General features: G+C 43.4%; 1 protein-coding gene across 1 annotated transcript; it reads left to right on the forward strand.

Moving 5' to 3' along the window:
* The first annotated feature begins 10,724 nt into the window (after positions 1–10,724).
* DYNLT1 (dynein light chain Tctex-type 1) lies at positions 10,725–14,707 on the forward strand. The gene is made up of 5 exons (XM_072141375.1): positions 10,725–10,989; positions 12,408–12,449; positions 12,554–12,677; positions 13,378–13,455; positions 14,374–14,707. Exons 1-5 carry the CDS (start codon positions 10,963–10,965, stop codon positions 14,442–14,444), a joined length of 342 nt encoding a protein of 113 aa, XP_071997476.1. The 5' UTR covers positions 10,725–10,962; the 3' UTR covers positions 14,445–14,707.
* Positions 14,708–21,710: the final 7,003 nt, after the last annotated feature.

The raw sequence follows: 21,710 nt of genomic DNA on the forward strand, positions 1-21,710 counted from the left end.
CTGTAATGGGAATATCCCTTTAATAACAGCTGCTGGACAGTATATTGATAAGGGGTGGCTACTGCTGGACAATACATACAGTGGTTATGGAAAGTACTCAAACCTCTTCAAATTTTTCACTCTTTGTTTCATTGCAGCCAATTGGAAAGATCAGAAGAGGGTTTTTTTTTTTATCATAAATGTACACTGAGCACCCCATCTTGACAAAAAAAATGAAATGCAGCTATTTAATAAACAAGAAAAACTATCACACATGTGGTCATATGTATTCAGACCCTTTGCTGTGACACCCATATTTAACTTCCATTTCCTTCTGAACCTCCTTGAGATGGTTCTACTCCTTCATTGGAGTCCAGCTGTGTTTAATTTAACTGATTGGACTTGAATAGGAAAGGCACATACCTGTCTATATAAGACCTCCAGCTCACAGTGCTTGTCAGAGCACTGTAGAATCATGAGGTCTAAGAAACTGCCAGTGGATCTCACAGACAGAATTGTGGCAAAACACAGATCTGACCAAGGTTAGAAAAGAATTTCTGCAGATCTCAAGGATCCAAAGAGCACGGTGGCCTCCATAATCTATAAAGGTTGGGACCACAACTCTTCCTCGACCTTGTTGTCCAGCCATACTAAGCAATCGTGGGCGAAGAACTTGATGAGAAGGTAAAGAAGAACCCCAAGATCACTGTGGTTGAGCTCCAGAGATGCAGCCGTGAGAAGGGAGAAAGTTCCACAAAATCAACTATCATTGCAGCCTTATACCAGTTTTTTGCAAGTGTGCCGACAAAAGCCTTTCCTCAGTGCAAGACATATGAAAGTCACAAACAGTTTGCAAAAAAACACATGGACTCTCAGACTATAAGAGATAAGATTCTCTGGTCTGATGAGATGAAGATTGAACTTTTTGATGTTAATTCTAAGCGTATGTGTGGAGAAAACCAGGTACTGCTCATCCAACAGTGAAACGTGGTGGTGGCAGCATCCTGCTATGGGAGCGTTTTTCAGCTGCTTGCAGATGAATGCGGTCAAGTGCAGAGATATCCTGGATGAAAACCTCTTCCAGAGTGCTCTGGACCTCAGACAGGGCTGATGATTCACCTTCCAATAAGACAATGGCCATTAGCACTCAGCTAAAATAACAAAGCAGTGGCTTCAGAACAACTCTATAACCATTCTTGATTGGCGCAATTAAACATCTCTGGAGAGACTTGAAAATGGTTTCCATCAACATTCACCATCCAACCTGAGGAAACTGCAACGAAGAATGTTAGAGGATCCCCAAATCCAGGTGTGAAAAACTTGTTACATCATTCCCAAGAAGACTCATGGTATACTAGCTTAAAGGCTGCTTCTACTCAAAACTCAGCAAAGGATCTGATTGCTTATAACCATGTGATATGTCAGTTTTTATTGTTTAATAAATTAACAAAACATCTACATTTCTGTTTTTACTGTCAACATGGGGTACATTAGGCTGCAATAAAACAAAGACTGGGGTCTGAATACTTTTTGTACCCACTATATAAGGTGTATGTGTATGGTGCTGTGTGTATATGTCTGTATAGCATATATTGTATGTGTATTCTTAAGTGTAATGTGCAAAATGGCAGAGTAAGTTTAGGTATCCGGATCCCATATCCAAAGTTCCCATTAGGGCCCAATAAAGTTGTGTTACGCCACACGAAAGCAGGAAGTATCTTAAATTTGTTTTCCCACGAACATGGAGACCCATACAGATCATGAAAACGAGGGGTCCCACGTACATCCGTCGGACAAGTTGTCACTCTGTCAGAGTAATGGAGCAGAAGGGTACACAAGGTCACTCGGTTATCCTTTTAGAGACACTCCCAGAATGCACAGAGAGGCACAGGAAGTGATTCGAAGGTGTCCACACAACTTCCGGATATGGCACAACAATAAATCACAACCCTGTACAGTACGAGCTGCCATCAGTTCTCCTTTAATATAAGCCCGGTCCATAACGGGATTATACAGGGTGAGGAACTAACCTGGAAGCATGTATATATGCGAGACTTAAACATGGGGATTCGTGATCGAGATAAAAGAGCAACTCAGGTTAAATTTTATATTTAATTGCTCTAAGGGCCCACTAGACAAAACAATATATACAGCTGGGATATATACGCAGCGTACAAAATACAGGGTAGCACTACAAGTAACAGCAGTTCAGTACGTTAGTTACCTTTGTGTGTGTGGCTAATGGAACCTTATAGTCCACACCTTAAGATTCTTCTCTGCTCTTGATGGTAAAATGGTTCCCAGACAAAGACCAGGCCCATTCAGAGGTGCCTGATTATATCAGGTGCAGACACACCTCTGCCAACCTAACAGGAGGAGTCATGGGTCCCTCCTACCTGGTACTACAACTAGAGCCCTGGAGAAGCCATAGCTTCTCAAGCGGAAGTCGTAGGGTCATGGTTCTAGTATCATTGGATACGGGTGAATCCCTGGATACCAAACCTGACCCATTTGCCATGGTCCTATCCAGAGATATCTCTGGAACAGAGTATCCTAGAGTCCCAAAAATTAGACCATTATGATCTCTTGAAAAGAACGAATCCTAAAATGTATTTGTTCTTCTGGTGAGATGGACCATAACTTCATAACTGTCCTTATTCAACTTAGTGGTTTTGAAGTTTATGGTTCTTTGTTTGAAACTGGGGGGGATGCATGGAGACGATCTGACTGCAAAAGTCTTTGAAGCACAGTCACCTGCTGTGTGATCGTACACAACCTAGGTAAATTAGGCCAATTAAGCTGAGGCTGGGGGAAGGTGGTGAATGTGCGTACTAGCAGGCCTCCCCTCCCCCTGGTCACGTTTATCACAGGGGGCAGTATAACAGTAATTATATTTTTGTATAGGAGCAGTATAATAATAAAGGGGCGGCATTTCAGTTTTTAACTCAAGCAGCAAAAAGGCAAGAATTGGCCATTTGCAGCATATAATAAGTACGAATACCTGACTGGCTGCAGGTAGGGCACAGTAGTGGGGTCTATCAGAGCCCCAACATACAGCCAGTTACTCACAATTATTACCTGCTGCATGGGTTTAGACAATTTCTATCATCATTATTATCGTTGTGTTTGTGCACTGTACTGTAGTCTGCTTTGGGGTGTACGTGGTGTACAAATGCAGTATTATGCAGCAGATGTCACTGTGTGGCATTTGCGCATCTAGGGTATTGGTTAATAGTGCGGCCGCCTGAACAGGGCCGTATTTATGCCTAGGCAGCATGGCCATGGTGCCTAGGGCGGCTGGGCCGTAGGCGGCCCTGTTGGACCTTTATATTAGCTGTAGTACATGTAGTTTAAAGGACCTCTGATGAGGTCATGATCATGTGACTTTTGTGTGGGAGGATCAGCACAGGAGAATCCTGGCTACAGTCTGATGCATGTGCTGAAACAAGGTAAGGGAAGTGATGCAAAAGCAGCCAAAGCAAGGGGGAGGGATGTGGGGTGCAGTAGGAGAATGTGGAGTGCAGGGAGGAATGTGGTGTGCAGTGTGACATGGATGTGATGTGGCACTGCAGGGGGAGAATGTTGGGTGCAGTGTGACACAGATGTAATGTGGGGTGCAGGGGGGAGAATGTGGGATGCAGTGTGACATGGATGTAATGTGGAGGTGCAGGGGGAAGAGAATATGGGGCGCAGTGTGACATTGATATAATGTGGGGTGCAGTGTGACATGGATGTGATGTGGGACTGCAGGTGGAGAATGTGGGGTGCAGTGTGAAACAGATGTAATGTGAGGTGCAGGGGGTAGAATGTGGGATGCAGTGTGACATGGATGTAATGTGGAGGTGCAGGGGGAAGAGAATATGGGGCGCAGTGAGACATGGATATAATGTGGGGTGCAGTGTGACATGGATGTGATGTGGGAGTGCAGTGTGACATGGATGTAATGTGGGATGCAACGTGACATGGATTTGATGTGGGGGTGCAGAGTGACTTGGATGTAATGTGGGGGTGCAGTGTGACATGGATGTGATGTGGGGCTGCATGGGGAGAACATGAGGTGCAGGGGGGAGAGAATATGGGGTGCAGTGTGACACAGATGTAATGTGGGGCTGCAGGGGGAGAACGTGGGGTGCAACATGACATGGATGTGATGTCGGGGTGCGCAATGTGGAGGTGCAGTTTGACAAGGATGTAATGTGAGGTGCAGAGTGACATGGATGTAATGTGGGGGTGCTGGGTGTGTGTGACATGGATGTAATGTGGGGTGGACTCCTCTGTCCTCCTCTTCCAGACTCCTATATCCTCCTCTTCCAGACCCCTCTGTCATCCTCCTCCAGGCCTCTCTGTCATCCTCCTCCAGGCCCCTCTGTTCTCATCCTCCAGGTCCCTCTGTCTTCCTCCAGACTCTTCTATCCTCCTCCAGACTACTCTGCCCTCCTCTCCCAAACCCTCTGTCCTCCTCTTCCAGACCCCTCTGTCCTCCTCTTCCAGACCCCTCTGTCCTCCTCTTACAGATTCCTATGTCCTCCTCCTCAAGGCCCCTCTGTCCACCTCCTCCAGGCCTCTTGTCCTCATTCAGACTCCTCTATCCTCTTGAAGAATCCTCTGTCCTCCTCCAGACCCCTCTGTCCTCCTCTCCCATGCCCCTCTGTCCTCCTCTTCCAGGCCCCTCTGTCCTCCCCTCCCAGGCCTCTCTGTCCTCCTCTCCCAGACCCCTCTGTCTTCCCTCCAGACTCTTCGGTCCTCCTCTTCCAGACCCCACTGTCCTCCACCTCCAGGTCCTTGTCCTCCTCCAGAATCCTCTGTCCTCTTCCTCTAGGCTCTTCTATCCTCCTTTAGACACCCTTTGTGCCCTCCCTCCTCCGAACACCTCTGTTCTCTTCCTTCAGGCTGCCTGTCCCCCCCCCCCCCCATGAAAGTAAAGACAAAAAATACACAGCGCATCAATGGTAGGGTGAAGTGGTACAGTGTTGTATGTCCAAGGATTCAAGGTGGTGGTAGGTGCTGAGATTGAGCTGCCTCGTCCAGTATCCCGGCAAAACTTGAGCTGGGATACTAACCAATCGACATAGAAGTAAAAAACAGGACGTGAATCCGCGCTTCTCAGATAAATGATGCTTTATTTCGAAATCGGACTACGCGTTTCGGGGGCGTAACGCTCCCTTCTTCAGGTCCATAAAAGTATACAGGGTTCTAGTTAAAAATACATAGTCATAAAATTTTCAGTAGGACAAATCCATAGGGGAATAGTCTACATATATCCAGCATATCCCATAGTGCATGGAGGGATAAACTATTTCCTTTGGAATGTACTTATATAGTATTTAGACATTACATCATATAGTTAGTATAGTACAAAGAGCAGAATAAAAGTGTACAAGACATATAATATATATATATATATATATATATATATATATATATATATGTATATATAGATATAAATATAAAAGCATAAATAGATAGTTCTGATAGGGGAAAGGGTTATAAACATATTGCACTGACCCGAACGTAATCCTATGCTCTCCTATGTGGATATTGGGGGTATTTGATCCTCTTCATTGAATGGTCCTGTTGATTGAGTATAGCAAAGAGTGGTAGTTAAGCCTACTGGTAAAAAGGCCTGTGGTCTATTAATACTTAGGCTAGATGGACCTACCCCAGAAATGCAGGGGTTAAAGATGGCGCGGCCAAAGTAAGTTGTAAGTTGGAGGAGGAGCGTGCCTATGTGAAAAGGTGGTAAATTAGATTAAACTTACTGTTAGGAGGCTTGTGAACGGAGCTTCTATACTTACTGCAGGATGCCGGTACAGTCGGGAGCGCTGTGTGATCGCGTCTCCCGCTGTCGGCTATTTATGCGCCAAAAACTCGCGCATGCGCAGAGGGGTAGATGACCCGCGTCTGTGCATTATGCGATGGTGATGGAACTAGGCGCCTTGTAGTGCAGTATGAGTGAGGCTGAAATGAAGGTGTAATAAGGGGGGGGAAGGGATGATAAATGGAAGGGAGATAAAATTTCTTTCGGGAGAGATACAAATAGGTTAGTATAATGTAATTAGTAGAATAGTTGAGAGTAGAAAGTAGTTAATAAATAGTAGTGAAGAGAATGGAAGGTGTTAGTTAGACCCTTTCTAATGTCTCATTTAGTCCATATGGGGACATAGTGTTTAACTTAAAAATCCAATAATTCTCCCTTTTGATTAATTGTCTATAGCGGTCCGGATGATCCTTGGGGATCTGTTCTATTGGGGTCAAAGTGAGAACACTGAAGTTGGAGTCATGGTGTGAGCTACAATGCCTCGAGACACTGTGCAGTTGAAAGCCTGATTTCACTTTGTTCCGGTGCGTATTCATCCTAGTTCTCAAATTCTGGATAGTTCTTCCTATATATTGTAAAGTGCATGGACACTGTAGTAGATAAATCACAAAATCGGAAGCACAGTTCAGAAAGGATTTGATTTCAAAACGTTCACCTGTAGCTACTGAGGTGAAAAACTTTGTGCGATGTAGCACGATGTCACATGTTATACACCTATTACTATTACAGTGGTAAGCTCCCTTCAATTCCGGGAACAGGGTATTTTGTAAGGTTTTTGGTTTGGATGTTTTTTGGTTTGGTGTTTTGGTCGGTGCCAATATGCTTTTTAAGGTAGGGGCTCTTCTATAAGTTAGCCGGGATCCTGTCGGGATGTTTTTGGCCAGGTAGGGGTCTTTAGTTAGAATTGACCAATGTTTGGCTAGAACTGATTTCAGTACTTTGTGATCTGAGGTATATGTAGTGATGAAGTTTAATGTTCTGTTGTCGTCCACGTCTTGTTGTTCTCTGGGGGCTAGGCATTCCTTCTGGGAGAGCTTCTGGGTTTTTTTGAAAGCATCTTTCAGAATTTCCTTGGGGTATCCCTTTTCTCTGAATCTTCTCTGTAGGATTTTTGATTGCTCCTTGAACATCGAATCTTCTGAGCAGTTTTTTCTGATACGCTTGTATTGGCTATAAGGGACATTGTTTAGCCAGCTTCTGTAATGTGCACTGGTATAGTCAAGAAAGCTATTCACATCGACAGATTTGAAGTATGTGCTTATAACAAGGCCATTTCTGTCGGTGTTTGTAGATATTAATAGATCAAGAAATTCAATCTGAGTAGTGGAGAAATTCAATGTGAGGGTGATGCCCCAGTCGTTTTGATTGATTGTATTGACGAAGTCGGTTGCTTCCTGTTTGTTTCCTTTCCAGATGATAAAGAGATCGTCAATATATCTCTTGAAAAGTTTTATCTTGGAGGTATACTTCGGGTTGTTAAGGATAAACCGGGAATTCGCCCATAAAGATGTTAGCGTAGCTTGGTATGAACCGAGTTCCCATGGCCGTACCTCTCTTTTGTTGAAACACTTGCGTCTGGAAGCTGAAAGTATTGTGCTCAAGTATGAATTTGATGCTCTGGATTAAGAAATCTGCTTGAGCTGTTGGTAGAAGGGGATCTCTTTGGAGTGTACCCTGAATTGCTCTGGTGCCTAGAACATGAGAAATGTTGGTATATAATGCAGTTACGTCCATCGTCAGTAGGTTGAATGTGGTGTCCCAATGAAAGTGTTCCAATTCTGTGATTAGCTGTGAGGAGTCCTGGAAGTATGTGGGAAGGGCTTTGACATAGGGTTGCAGGTAGAAATCCACATATGCCGATAGATTACATGTAATGGAGTTAATTCCCGATATTATCGGCCGGCCCAGTGGGTTAATGGGGTCTTTATGCACTTTAGGCAGATAATAAAATAAGGCCATCCGTGGATGGGACGGGATGATGAAGTCATGTTCTTTTTTGGTTAGAATCCCCATGCTGTGGGCTGTTGAAATGAGGGATTTTAGCATATCCAGATTTTCCATATTAGGGTCATGGTCCATTCTTTGATAGTATTCATCATCTGAGAGGATCCTGAGGCTCTCTTTAACGTAGTCCACAGTGTCTAGAATAACTGTTCTGCCACCCTTATCTGCTGGTTTAATTGTAAGAGTGGGGTTGTTTTTTAAGCCATTAAGGGCTTTTCTCTCTAAACCTGAGAGATTGCTTTTTCGTTTCTGTGGTTGAAGTCTTTCCAGAGATCTAAATTCAGAGGAGACCATTGAAAAGAAAGTTTCAATGTATGGTCCTCTACTCTGAATGGGGTTGAAACTTGAAGCAGGTTTGAAAGTTGAGTGGATGTAAATGTCATCCTGGTCTTCCGGTGTGTCTCTACTTTTAGCCTTCATGATAGAGAAGTGTCTTTTTAAGGTAAGTTTCCGGATGAAACTGTTGAGATCTAGGAATAAATCGAATTCTTTCGATTTAGTGGTTGGACAGAATGAGAGACCCTTGGTCAGGAGATTATTTTCCTCTTCCGTTAGATTGTGGGAGGAGAGATTGAAAATACGTACTTGTTGCTGAGTTAATCTCGAGCTATTCGTTTTTTTGTTGTTGTGTTTGGCTCCTCCTCTTTTTCCTCTTGTGTTTTTTTTCTTTTTTGACCGGTATTGGTTCTGGAGAAGATTGAAAAAACTGCTTTCGGACTCTTGAGGATTGGTACAATACCCTCTCTTAATGGTGGAGTCTTCGGGGAAGCTCTAAAACAGAGGGCATGAGACTGCTGTCCACATTCAGGCCCACATTCAGTCTTTCTTCTCCAGACTTCTCTGTCCTCCTCCACCTCCAAAATCTTTGACCTCCTCTTTCAGACTCCTTTCTCCTCTTCTTCAAGACCCCCCTATTCAGGTCCCTCTGTCCTCCAGACTCCTCTGTTCTCCTCCTTCAGGCCCCCTGTCCTCCCCCAGACTCCCTTCTCCTTCAGGCCCCCTGCCCTCCCCCAGATTCTTTTGTCCTCCTTCAGGCCCCAGTCCTCCCCCAGACTCCTTTGTCCTCCTTCAGGCATCCTGTCCTCCCCCAGACTCCTTTATCCTCCTTCAGGCCCCCTGTCCTCCCCTCCACCAGATTCCTTTGTCTTGTCCTCCTCCACCTCCAAAATCCTTTGACCTCCTCTTTCAGACAACTTTCTCCTCTTCTTCCAGACCCCCCTATTCAGGTCCCTCTGTCCTCCAGACTCCTCTGTTCTCCTTCAGGCCCCAGTCCTCCCCCAGACACCTTTGTCCTCCTTCAGGCATCCTGTCCTCCCCCAGACTCCTTTATCTTCCTTCAGGCCCCCTGTCCTCCCCTCCACCAGATTCCTTTGTCTTGTCCTCCTCCACCTCCAAAATCCTTTGACCTCCTCTTTCAGACAACTTTCTCCTCTTCTTCCAGACCCCCCTATTCAGGTCCCTCTGTCCTCCAGACTCCTCTGTTCTCCTTCAGGCCCCCTGTCCTCCCCCAGACTCCCTTCTCCTCCTTCAGGCCCCCTGCCCTCCCCCAGATTCTTTTGTCCTCCTTCAGGCCTCTGTCCTCCCCGAGACTCCTTTGTCCTCCTTCAGGCATCCTGTCCTCCCCCAGACTCCTTTATCCTTCTTCAGGCCCCCTCCCCAGATTCCTTTGTCCTCCTTCAGCCCCCCCCTGTCCTGCCCAAGACTCCTTTATCCTCCTTCAGGCTTCCTGTCCTCCTTCAGGCCCCCCATGTAATGCCCCAGTATTCTTTATCCTCCTTCAGGCCCCCTGTCCTCCCCCAGACTCCTTTATCAGGCCCCTCTGTTCTCCTCTTTCTGGCCCTCTGTCATCTATTTCCAGGGCCATGTGTCCTTCTCTATGGCACTGTGTCCACCTTCACCAGGGCCCTCAGTCATCCTCTTCCTGGCCCCTCCTCTGTACTTTTTTTTTATCAAATCTTTTTTGTTGGTTTTTTAAAACATTTTATACAGAACCACAAATTCCCACTTCCCCCTCCCACCCTGTGACACAGATACCCTCCCCCCTGGCCTGTACCCTTCCGATGCAATTGCATAGTAATAATGGCATTACAGGATCTCAGTACAATATGTATACATAGCTAATACATACATAGCATTTAGCAACTACAAAGTATCATAACCTTAACAGTACAAACACTCTACATCAGTGGTGGCGAACCTATGACACGGGTGCCAGAAGCGGCACTCTGAGCCCTCTCTGTGGACACCCAGGCCATCACCCCTGCATGAAGTTTATACAGACAGAACTCAAAGAATCTGCCTGCAGAATCTTCCTATGATAGGCGAATTTGCCCTCCTCCTTTCAACTGCGTTGGTTTCTTTAGGAGGCTGAACGATTGAAAGTTGTCAAAGAACAAGGGGAAATAAATTACTGCTTAAATTGCTGCGCTGGCACTTTGCAATAAATAAGTGGCTTTTGGTTGAAGTTTGGGCACTCAGGCTCTAAAAGGTTCGCCATCACTGGCCTAGAGTATTACACGTACTACAGTATAGCCTCGACAGAACTCATTATATACTGCATCACTGTGTAATAATCTTCTGCTAGGCCTAGAGTATTACACATCCAACATAAATGTCTGCAGTTGGGCCTGGAGTATTAAACATCCTGCGTTATGGGCCGCAGATTACAGCAGCGTCCCCTCCTCTGAGACACCAGCTCTGAGGGAATACATGACATGAACCGCCCTCATAACGCAGCTGTGCGCTCACAGGACGCACGTACAAATGTGCACGCGCAGAGTGCGGGGCAGGGGACGCAAGCACTGCGTAGATGAGGCGGGGTCAGCGTCCATATCGCATCGCATTGCAACCTGGGAGCGTTTTTGCTGCATTTCGGTGATAGCACCTGCTATAATAATATAACGGGAGGACGCGGAGGAACCGTTAACTGCGTTACTGCTTTGTACTCTCATCACCGTACACGAATATAATGCGTTTTGTCCGTTGTGCCCCACCCACTACCTCCAAATTGCCGCAGCAGGGGAGGGGGCTGTCACGTGACAGGCCAGTGTCTCTTTGGGCGTGGCTGTCTTGCGCGTCTGTGGCAACCGGCGGTAGGCGGGGCGGGTATAGAGTGCGGCTGCCGGTGAGTGCGAGTGTGGGGAGGCCGCAGTGCAGGCAGCATGGATGAGTTCCAGACAGCGGAGGAGGTGAGTGCGGCCCGGGGTCTCATTCCTCGGAGGTCCCGGCGGGGCACGGGCTGGGGTGAAGTTCCCCTGTGTCCTCCCCTCTCCTGTAAGTGTTATGTCATAGTGCGGCCTCTGGCTGGCAGGAGGCGTCTGTGTACATGTGGCGGTAGTGAGTGTAGTTACACTGGGGCTTTGTGTACAATGCAGCATCTGCCCTCACTATGTGTACATACAGGATCCCTTGTGATAGCTCAGGCTGCGGATACATGGGTGCCCGGGATCTGTGTACTGCAGCACTGGCAGCTGGCTGTGGGTGCTATACATCAGTGACAGGGCGGCTGGAGTCACCTGGCAGGGTGCTCTGCTGTATTCAGTCCATACAGATGGGTGCCATGTAATGTTTCAATAGAAATGTCATTGGTGTTTAAACCGGTGAGTATCAGATTATCTAACAGTACAACAAAGCATAATAAACCACCCATTTTCATCTAAAGTGGAAAGGGGCAACAATGGATCAGTCTTCATTGGTTTAGTTTATAAAAAATGTGTCCAAAATAAAGATGTGAACGGCCCCTGCAATTAATTGAAGTCAAGTTTCTGACATCCCCTTTGAAAGGGTAAATTTTCATTGTTCCATCATCTCCTGTCAGCAGCCTAGTATGACCACTCCACACACTTCCCTTCCTCCTCTGGGACCACTGCGTTTTCACTACTATATACAATTTAATGCCTGGTAAGTGTGTAAGAATTTGGCCTTAAACAAAACAAGTCTGTGTTGCCTATAGCAACCTCTGTACGTAATTTTCTGCTAATGGCAAAGATGAATCTCTGTTATACGTGAGGCAGGAGTCTAGCTACTGCCAGCCCTTCTAATGCTACCCTCCCAGGGTGTAGTTGCGATCCCATGGCTACTTGTGGACGTAGTGTGCTTTGTTTACAGTTGCTGTGGAGATAATGCAGCAGCTTTTCAGGCAGTGAACCCTGTTGTACAGTGTAATGTATATACAGCATGTTATTATTAACTGCTCTGAAGAATTCAAATCGAAATAATCATGGGAGCATTGTCATATGGAATCCCAGGAAGCTTGTTTACCATTGTACTTGTCTGCTTCCCCACTATAAAGCAGATCACAACTCCTAGGATATTTAATATTTACTTTGAAGTGACAGATATGACACAATTGTTTAATTTCCATAGTGAATTATATTGTCTTGATCTGTTATGCAAATAGTAAGGCGTTCTAAATGTCCGTGTGGATATCTACCACACTAGGGGACCCTTTATCACATAACCTCACCTGCACATGTAAGTCTCCTAGCACATGCCACCTTCAAGTATGTTGTTGACCACGGGAGAGACTTTCTACTCCATTTATTCTTCATTGTATCTCAAACTTGGTTGTTACCTAACACTTTATTATCTGCTTTTTCTTTTTCAGTCCTCATTTGTTGTAGATGAAGTCAGCAACATCATTAAAGAGGTCAGTTCAACCATGTAGATTTATTTACTGAAATGTATTTCTTTGGTTCTATGAGCATTCTGTGATTTATACTTGTTTGTAATCATGAAAAACTCTTTGTTTAGTCGATAGAAAGTGCCATTGGTGGAAATGCATATCAACACAACAAAGTAAATCAGTGGACTACTAATGTTGTGGAGCAAACTCTGAGCCAACTTACAAAACTGGGGAAACCATTCAAATACATTGGTAAGTGGCAAAATTGCCCTCACGCAAAAAAATAAAACGGAAATTGTTGCTTGAACACTTGTAATTGAGTCACATTTACTTGGTAGCCTTTTGGTAGCCCCTGTATGTTGACAGGTGACAATGCTTGTCTTTTTATTTATCTTATCATTTGTCTATTTAATTTATCTATAACTCTATATAATCTTTCAAATTTGTCTTATCATCAACCTATCTATCACTTGTCTATCTCCTATAGAATTCTCCTACAGTCCCATATTACAGATTGTCTTACCTTACAACAGTTTCTTAAACTACAAAGTGTTATTGCTGTGCAGGGCTGAAAGAGCCTCATACTGAAACCGACTGTTCATAAAATAGTCTTATTTTGGGGGCCCCTGTTTTGTCTAAAACCGGCCCTGGTTGAGACACAAGAATAAGTATGAGTAGCACATCAGAGGGAAATGTTTTGTGGTGTCTTTAGAAAGAAGGGGGTAGTATATAACAATGAAGTGTTAATGTATATGTCAAAGAACACAACATGTAATAAGAATCAAAGGTTTCTCCCGACTGAATATATTCAAAGGAAAGGTCTTTCATGTTTAACCCTGAGAACTTCAAGTGTGTAGATTTCATACTTTGTTCTTGGAGTTTGAAGGTCTGTAATTTCCACTTACAAAGACCTGTTAGTATTGTCTACAAACCGTTTGCTTTTTTTATTCAGTTACCTGTGTGATCATGCAGAAGAATGGCGCAGGCCTTCACACAGCAAGTTCATGTTTTTGGGACAATGCAACTGATGGTAAGTTTAGTTTGCATTTAAAATACAATCACTTTGTTCGATTGAGGGAGGCTGGTGAGGATGGTCAAGTTATGGTTGCTTGTTTTGTCAACGTGCAGACGCTGCACAAAGTCCTTATGTTGTGACAGCTAATTTGCATTGCTTTTCTTGTGGCCTGGAGACAGCGGGGGGCCCAGAATACCAGAGTGGTTGGCTAGTGCAGCCTTGGGCACGCTGTGGTCACAGTGCTGGTTATGAGGACCCCGAGGGCTGTCCTTCAGCTGGTGTGTGCAAGAAATATTAAGAGAGGCCGATGCAATGGTTTCTCCATGGGGCAACCCCTGAGGTGTCTGTAGGATAAGCCCCTGGTGATGGATGGGGAGACCATGGTGGTAAGCGGCCACATCCGGGGATCAGATGGAGGCAACGTTGTGAAAATCAACTAGTTCTTTATTCAGCAGCAGGAAATGGCCAAACGATAGCAGTTTTAGCAGGCTGGAATGGGCATGGAGAGCTGGTCCGCAGGAAGTTTACACACAGCCTGGTAATAGCTTCAGGCTGGGCTGTTGCAGATGGAGCTGAGTCCAGGTGGACTTGCCCTGGGTGGTAAGCAGGGGCCTGAGGCACCTGTGGTTACTGGTATTAGGACACTGGCTGTTGCAGCACTGACATTTTAGTTGTGCTCCTGGCACAAAGTTAAAACTGGCGTACTTAGCTTGTCAGGCAAATAGTTCACAAAAATAGATCATTGAATGTATTTATTAACCATTCTTGGTGAATACTGACAATGAGGTGTTGTTACTGGGCTGCGCACATGTTGAATACACTGATATTAAACAGCAAATAAATTTATAATTTCTTTTGTGGGTAGTAATTATTTGCTATTTTCTCATCAGCAAATGCATTAAACGGCATCTTTACTTGTCTTATTTTTTGCAGGAAGCTGTACCGTGAGATGGGAAAACAAGACTATGTACTGTATAGTCAGTGCCTTTGGACTTGCAATTTGACCATTGTCTTCTAGGTTCCTGTAGTTCTGTTTTATCATTTAATGTCTATTTTTGCTTTATCCACACTTGGATATGTATTGTGTGTCTATCTTTCTTTTACTTTAATTCACAAAGTTTGTTTTCTCATAATTAACCTCTATGTAATTTGAGGTGCTACTACCTGAAAGTGCCACTATAAAACTTTTTTCATCATACCTCTGATACACTAGCGATCACTTGTCATATTTTAGCTATTACAAAATAAATTATTGTTTAAAACCGTTTATTTATAATTTGTGTTAATGGTGTGATCCATGGATTGTCAACTTCTGTCAGCAATACATAGTGCCCTTCAGTCATAGTTGCCAAAAATTATGAAATAATGAGGAACGTTTACTTTGTGGCCTCTGCATTTGTATTGATACCAATGCAATGGTTAATGGAAAAGGGGTAAAAAGGCTTTACCAGTCTGTTTCAAAAGCCTTGTTGCCAATATAATGCCAAGTCAGGTCATTACTATTTTGTACTTAATATTGTCAACTTTAGATATTTAGATGTCATTGTTGCTTATAGAGTATGAGAAAGAATTGTTGGCCTTCATAGAAAAACTCTCCTGAAGAGTAGGGGACAGAAAGTGTGTGCTTTACCCATATTGTGCTTTAAAGGGAACCCATCGCCATATTTTTCACAAATACAGGTAGTGGGTGGTTCCTATATAGCCCTAATAACTATCTGACACCCTACTTTTAGCTAAAAGTAGTTTCCTTTGGATTTCAATAAAATCAGAGTTATAATCTTGCCTGGTATCTATGCATCTATGGAGAAAGTTGAGGGGGCGTGGCCTAATGTAATGTGACCAGTGTGACATAATCAAAGGTCCTTAAGCTACTTAATATAATCAAACTATACCCCATGTACATATCTGACTACATAAAATAATCACGGCAGCTTCCATGCTACAAAAGCTTGTAGGACCTGCTATGATGTCACCCTGGTCACATGACATTATAGCTCCATACAGAGAGAGGATGGAGAGGAGCTGCTGGATTCAGCCTGAGGAGGCCATGCCCACCTAGACTCGCTGTAGCCATGCTTAGATACCAGGTAATCATGTACTTGAAAAATTAGGGCAACAATGTACCATAAAGAAGTTTAGTCACACATCCAAAAAGTAACAATGCAAAACCAAAGAAAAAAGGAGATGTGTATAAATGACAAGATAAACTTTATTGTTATATACATTAAAACATACTTAAAAACCCAAAAGAAAATGGGTACATATCACATGATTTCTCCAGAGGAACCACATGTATAGATGGTAAAACCACCATATAGAACAACAATGAAGGTAAGTAGAAATGAAAAGTACACAAGAAATATACATGTAAATATAGGACCAAAGAAATATATTAATAAAACATTGGGGGTCATTTACTAAGGGCCCGATTCGCGTTTTCCCGACGTGTTACCCGAATATTTTCGATTTGCGCCGATTGTACCTGAATTGCCCCGGGTTTTTGGCGCACGCGATCGGAATTTGGCGCATCGGCGCCGGTATGCACGCGACGGAAATCGGGGGGGCGTGGCCGAACGAAAACCCGACGTATTCGGAAAAACCGCCGCATTTAAAAAAAAAATTGTGTCGCGAAAATTTCACTCACCTTCATCCTGGATAGGCCGGTGTATTTCGAGGCATTCCAGCGAACTTCAGCGCAGCAGCGCCACCTGGTGGACAGCGGAGGAACTACCTTAGTGAATCCCGGCCGGACCCGAATCCAGTGCAGAGAACGCGCCGCTGGATCGCGAACGGACCGGGTAAGTAAATGTGCCCCATTGTGTCCTCGAATGGAATCAGTAAGAGGTCAGGTCCAAAGTGTGCAAATCACAAAAAGGTAAGGTGCAGCGCTACATTACCAGGTAGTGAAGTTCAATCGGGGAGAAGAGAAGACGCCCCACGCGTATCGCCCGACTCGGCGTGCTTCGTCAGGGGATAACAACACAATGCATGGGATATGTTTAAATACCCTGGCCGCTCCGTCGCGGCACAACCCACTTCCGCCCCATAATGATGTCATATCCGGTATTATACCTCACGGAACGAAAAAAACATGGCCGTGCGTTCCAGGAAGCCGGAAGTAAGTGAACAGTATATGGAGCTAGCGTTCCAGCATAACTACGATTTAAAAAATTGAAGCACACAGTCGCGAACGAACTAGGTAAAATAGCGTGTGTATGCTAGACAAAGTGTACAAGTAGGAGATATGCTTAGATAAAAATATACAATGTATATAGAGACCGATCGGCGATTATCAAGCGCATATAAATGCAAAGGATATATCTTTCATATATCAAATATACAAGATAAGAAATTTTACACCAAGAGGCAACAAAATACAAAGAGTATACATGTGGATATCAATACAGTATAGCAAGAAAAGACCATAGGTCGGCGGAGGATAGATCGTGTGGACAACATGGACATGAAGTATATCCAATAGCGGCGCATAGAAATAAATAAATAAAGGTGTATCATTGGTCGGCGATTATGAGAGGGAGGTGGTTAATTAAACAAACAATCTAGGTAAGTATCGGCGCAATGACCTATAAGGTAAAAACTTATAGATGCAAAAAAGATATACGTGAGGCAGTGATATAGCACCCAAGTGTGTAATAGAAAGATTGAAAACGTATAACAATGCAGCTCCACAATGGAGACCTAACGTGGAGATAAAACAATTTGTTATGTGCTAAAAAGGCAATGTGAAGCCAATAAATAAAGTAATAATGAATAAGCACCGCCTATAAAAAATGCCAACACAATCTAATGTTCTCCTACAAAGGATCCTAACTCAATCCGGCGAACATAGAAGTACAGGAGTTATATAAATACGTATTTCAAAGACTACAATGCATTGCATATTCAACCAGTTGGTATCTATCGTACCGATTGTCAAAGTATAACGTCAGTGAGAATACCAAGGATCGACGAAGGCGGAAAAACGTGGGCTGGGCCACAGCGGAGCAGCCAGGGCACAAAAAGACATAGGATAAAAACAGAGAAATGTACAAAATACATGTATCGCAAAGAAATCAGAAACATTATAAATATGCAATAAACCGAACGATCACAATATTATCACGATAAAAGAACCCAATCAGCAGGTACTATAAGAGGTCGGACCACGACTACGGGACAATCATGGTGCAGATACTACATCAGGATATATACTCATGAGGTAGATACACAGCAGATAAACTGTTAGAGATAGTAAGAACAAAGCTGAAGTACACTCAAAGGAGGGGGAAAGGGGAAAGGTGGAGATCATAGGTCCTGGTCAGTTGTTGATCACTTGGACATCGATGTTAATGATGCACAGAATCTTCAGTTGGCGGGTGGCTTCAACTGTATCGACAGATGCTTCACCAATAACAACATCAGGTATGTCAGTAGCTTTGAAGAAATATACTGAAGAATAAAAAATATACTGAAGAATAAAAAATAAAAAGCAACGGCTTCTAATAGCCTCTTACATTTTTCTAGTTTCCATCCGGCCCACCTCAAGAACGGCATACCCGCTGGACAAGTTTTTCGGGTTAAACGGAACTGCAGCAACGAGGAGGATTTCAAACAACATGCGCATGACCTTACTTCCCGTTTTAGGAATAGAGGCTACCCTCGGAAGATCATCTCCCAGGGATTTCTACGAGCCAAGAGCAGTGAACGCAACCAACTCCTCCAAACCAAAGTACGACCAGCAGACTCTAGACCAAGGCTCATTACGACCTATAACAATCAGTGGTCGGAAATTTATGGTATACTTGGAAAAAACTGGAGCATCCTGAAGAGCGACAGCAGACTCACTCCATTCCTTACCGAGAAGCCACATATTACAGCGAGGCGCTCAAAGAATCTGAAGGATGCTCTGACCAACAGTCATTTTCAACGCCCCTCTACTCTGCTTGGACATGGGATACGATTACAAGGTTGTTTCCCATGTGGGGGATGTTCCGTTTGCCCTTTTATTCTACGTTCCGAGTTCTTTGAAGATCAGGTACTGAAGAAAAAATATAAAATCAGGAGCTATATCAACTGCAAAACCCGAGGAGTGATTTACGTCTTGGTATGCCCCTGTCGCAAACTTTACGTGGGACAGACCACACAGGAGCTTCGGAAGAGGTGCCAGCAGCATTTTTCAACAATTCGGACGGCCCCCTCTGACCAACAAAAGGGCAAAAAACTTACCTCGGTCGCACTTCACTTCTTACAGTACCATGGGGGCAACCCACGAGGGCTCCAGATCATTGGCCTAGAAAAAGCTACACTCAACAATAGGGGTGGGGATATTGTTCCTTTTCTATTGCGCCAGGAATCTAGGTGGATTTACACATTGAACACTACTGCACCCAATGGATTGAATGAAGAACTTCTCTTCACTGGCCATTACAGAACATAGACTTGTAAACTGTACCCACGGTATGTCCCCCTTATTTTTGGTTTTCTGCTCTAGATATGTAATATACAAATATCTTAATTTGTTCACCTTTTCATTTCGTCACAATTGGTTGCTTACACGTAAATCACTTCTACAGGCTGATGTATCAGCCTTGTCTTTAATCAATTTTTTCTTCACTGTCCATTCACTATTCCACTAATCTTTTGTACACTCACATATTCAGCTATTTCTTTATTCACACTTTTCACTCCTTTCTTCGGACCCCTTACGGTGTTTAATTAATTTGGGCCCCCTATTATTATTCACACATTAGTTGTTCTGTTTTTCCTGTTTTTTCTATTTTCTTTTTCTTATTCTCTTTACTTATTGTTTCTCAATTTTAATTTCAATTTTTATTCTTCAGTATATTTCTTCAAAGCTACTGACATACTTGATGTTGTTATTGGTGAAGCATCCGTCGATACAGTTGAAGCCACCCGCCAACTGAAGATTCTGTGCATCATTAACATCGATGTCCAAGTGATCAACAACTGACCAGGACCTATGATCTCCACCTTTCCCCTTTCCCCCTCCTTTGAGTGTACTTCAGCTTTGTTCTTACTATCTCTAACAGTTTATCTGCTGTGTATCTACCTCATGAGTATATATCCTGATGTAGTATCTGCACCACGATTGTCCCGTAGTCCTGGTCCGACCTCTTATAGTACCTGCTGATTGGGTTCTTTTATCGTGATAATATTGTGATCGTTCGGTTTATTGCATATTTATAATGTTTCTGATTTCTTAGCGATACATGTATTTTGTACATTTCTCTGTTTTTATCCTATGTCTTTTTGTGCCCTGGCTGCTCCGCTGTGGCCCAGCCCACGTTTTTCCGCCTTCGTCGATCCTTGGTATTCTCACTGACGTTATACTTTGACAATCGGTACGATAGATACCAACTGGTTGAATATGCAATGCATTGTAGTCTTTGAAATACGTATTTATATAACTCCTGTACTTCTATGTTCGCCGGATTGAGTTAGGATCCTTTGTAGGAGAACATTAGATTGTGTTGGCATTTTTTATAGGCGGTGCCTATTCATTATTACTTTATTTATTGGCTTCACATTGCCTTTTTAGCACATAACAAATTGTTTTATCTCCACGTTAGGTCTCCATTGTGGAGCTGCATTGTTATACGTTTTCAATCTTTCTATTACACACTTGGGTGCTATATCACTGCCTCACGTATATCTTTTTTGCATCTATAAGTTTTTACCTTATAGGTCATTGCGCCGATACTTACCTAGATTGTTTGTTTAATTAACCACCTCCCTCTCATAATCGCCGACCAATGATACACCTTTATTTATTTATTTCTATGCGCCGCTATTGGATATACTTCATGTCCATGTTGTCCACACGATCTATCCTCCGCCGACCTATGGTCTTTTCTTGCTATACTGTATTGATATCCACATGTATACTCTTTGTATTTTGTTGCCTCTTGGTGTAAAATTTCTTATCTTGTATATTTCTTATCTTGTATATTTGATATATGAAAGATATATCCTTTGCATTTATATGCGCTTGATAATCGCCGATCGGTCTCTATATACATTGTATATTTTTATCTAAGCATATCTCCTACTTGTACACTTTGTCTAGCATACACACGCTATTTTACCTAGTTCGTTCGCGACTGTGTGCTTCAATTTTTTAAATCGTAGTTATGCTGGAACGCTAGCTCCATATACTGTTCACTTACTTCCGGCTTCCTGGAACGCACGGCCATGTTTTTTTCGTTCCGTGAGGTATAATACCGGATATGACATCATTATGGGGCGGAAGTGGGTTGTGCCGCGACGGAGCGGCCAGGGTATTTAAACATATCCCATGCATTGTGTTGTTATCCCCTGACGAAGCCCGCCGAGTCGGGCGATACGCGTGGGGCGTCTTCTCTTCTCCCAGATTGAACTTCACTAACTGGTAATGTAGTGCTGCACCTTACCTTTTTGTGATTTGCACACTTTGGACCTGACCTCTTACTGATTCCATTCGAGGACACAATGTTTTATTAATATATTTCTTTGGTCCTATATTTACATATATATTTCTTGTGTACTTTTCATTTATACTTACTTTCATTGTTGTTCTATATGGTGGTTTTACCATCTATACATGTGGTTCCTCTGGAGAAATCATTTGATATGTACCCATTTTCTTTGGGGTTTTTAAGTATGTTTTAATGTATATAACAATAAAGTTTATCTTGTGTCATTTATACACATCTCCTTTTTTCTTTGGTTTTGCATAGATACCAGGTAATACTATAAAGTTGAAAATATGGGAATCTCAGGGGAATCATTTTTAGCGAAAAGCAGGGTGTCAGTTAGTTGCTAGGACTCTATGTGAGCCTGTCACTACCTGTATTTGTGAAAAATGTGGTTACAGGTTCCCTTTAAAGGGATTGTCTGGGTTTTAAAAATATATTTATGGTATATTCATGGGGGACTATTAAAAAAATTACGCTTTCTTTTTCCAGCGCCGGTATCATGCCCTCTTTGTTTTGAGGAAGGCACTTTCATTCAATAACTTAGTCTCCAAATACAGCATTGAATCTAATGCTGTAACCAGCGTGTGTCAGTCTTTATACAAACAATGGCATGGCACCAATGGGCGGTGCTATGTCACAACGAGCGTCCTTGAGGCAAACATCAGGGTTTTTTTCTTGTTTTTATGGTCCCCCTGACTAGCACAGATGCAAGGATTAATCTGGTGCAGAAGAGAACTGTCTAGATCTACTCTGCACTGGCACGTTAAAGAGGACCTTTCACCACCTCAAACATGT

This window comes from Engystomops pustulosus, chromosome 3 (assembly GCF_040894005.1).
Source record: "Engystomops pustulosus chromosome 3, aEngPut4.maternal, whole genome shotgun sequence".
NCBI lineage: Eukaryota > Metazoa > Chordata > Amphibia > Anura > Leptodactylidae > Engystomops > Engystomops pustulosus.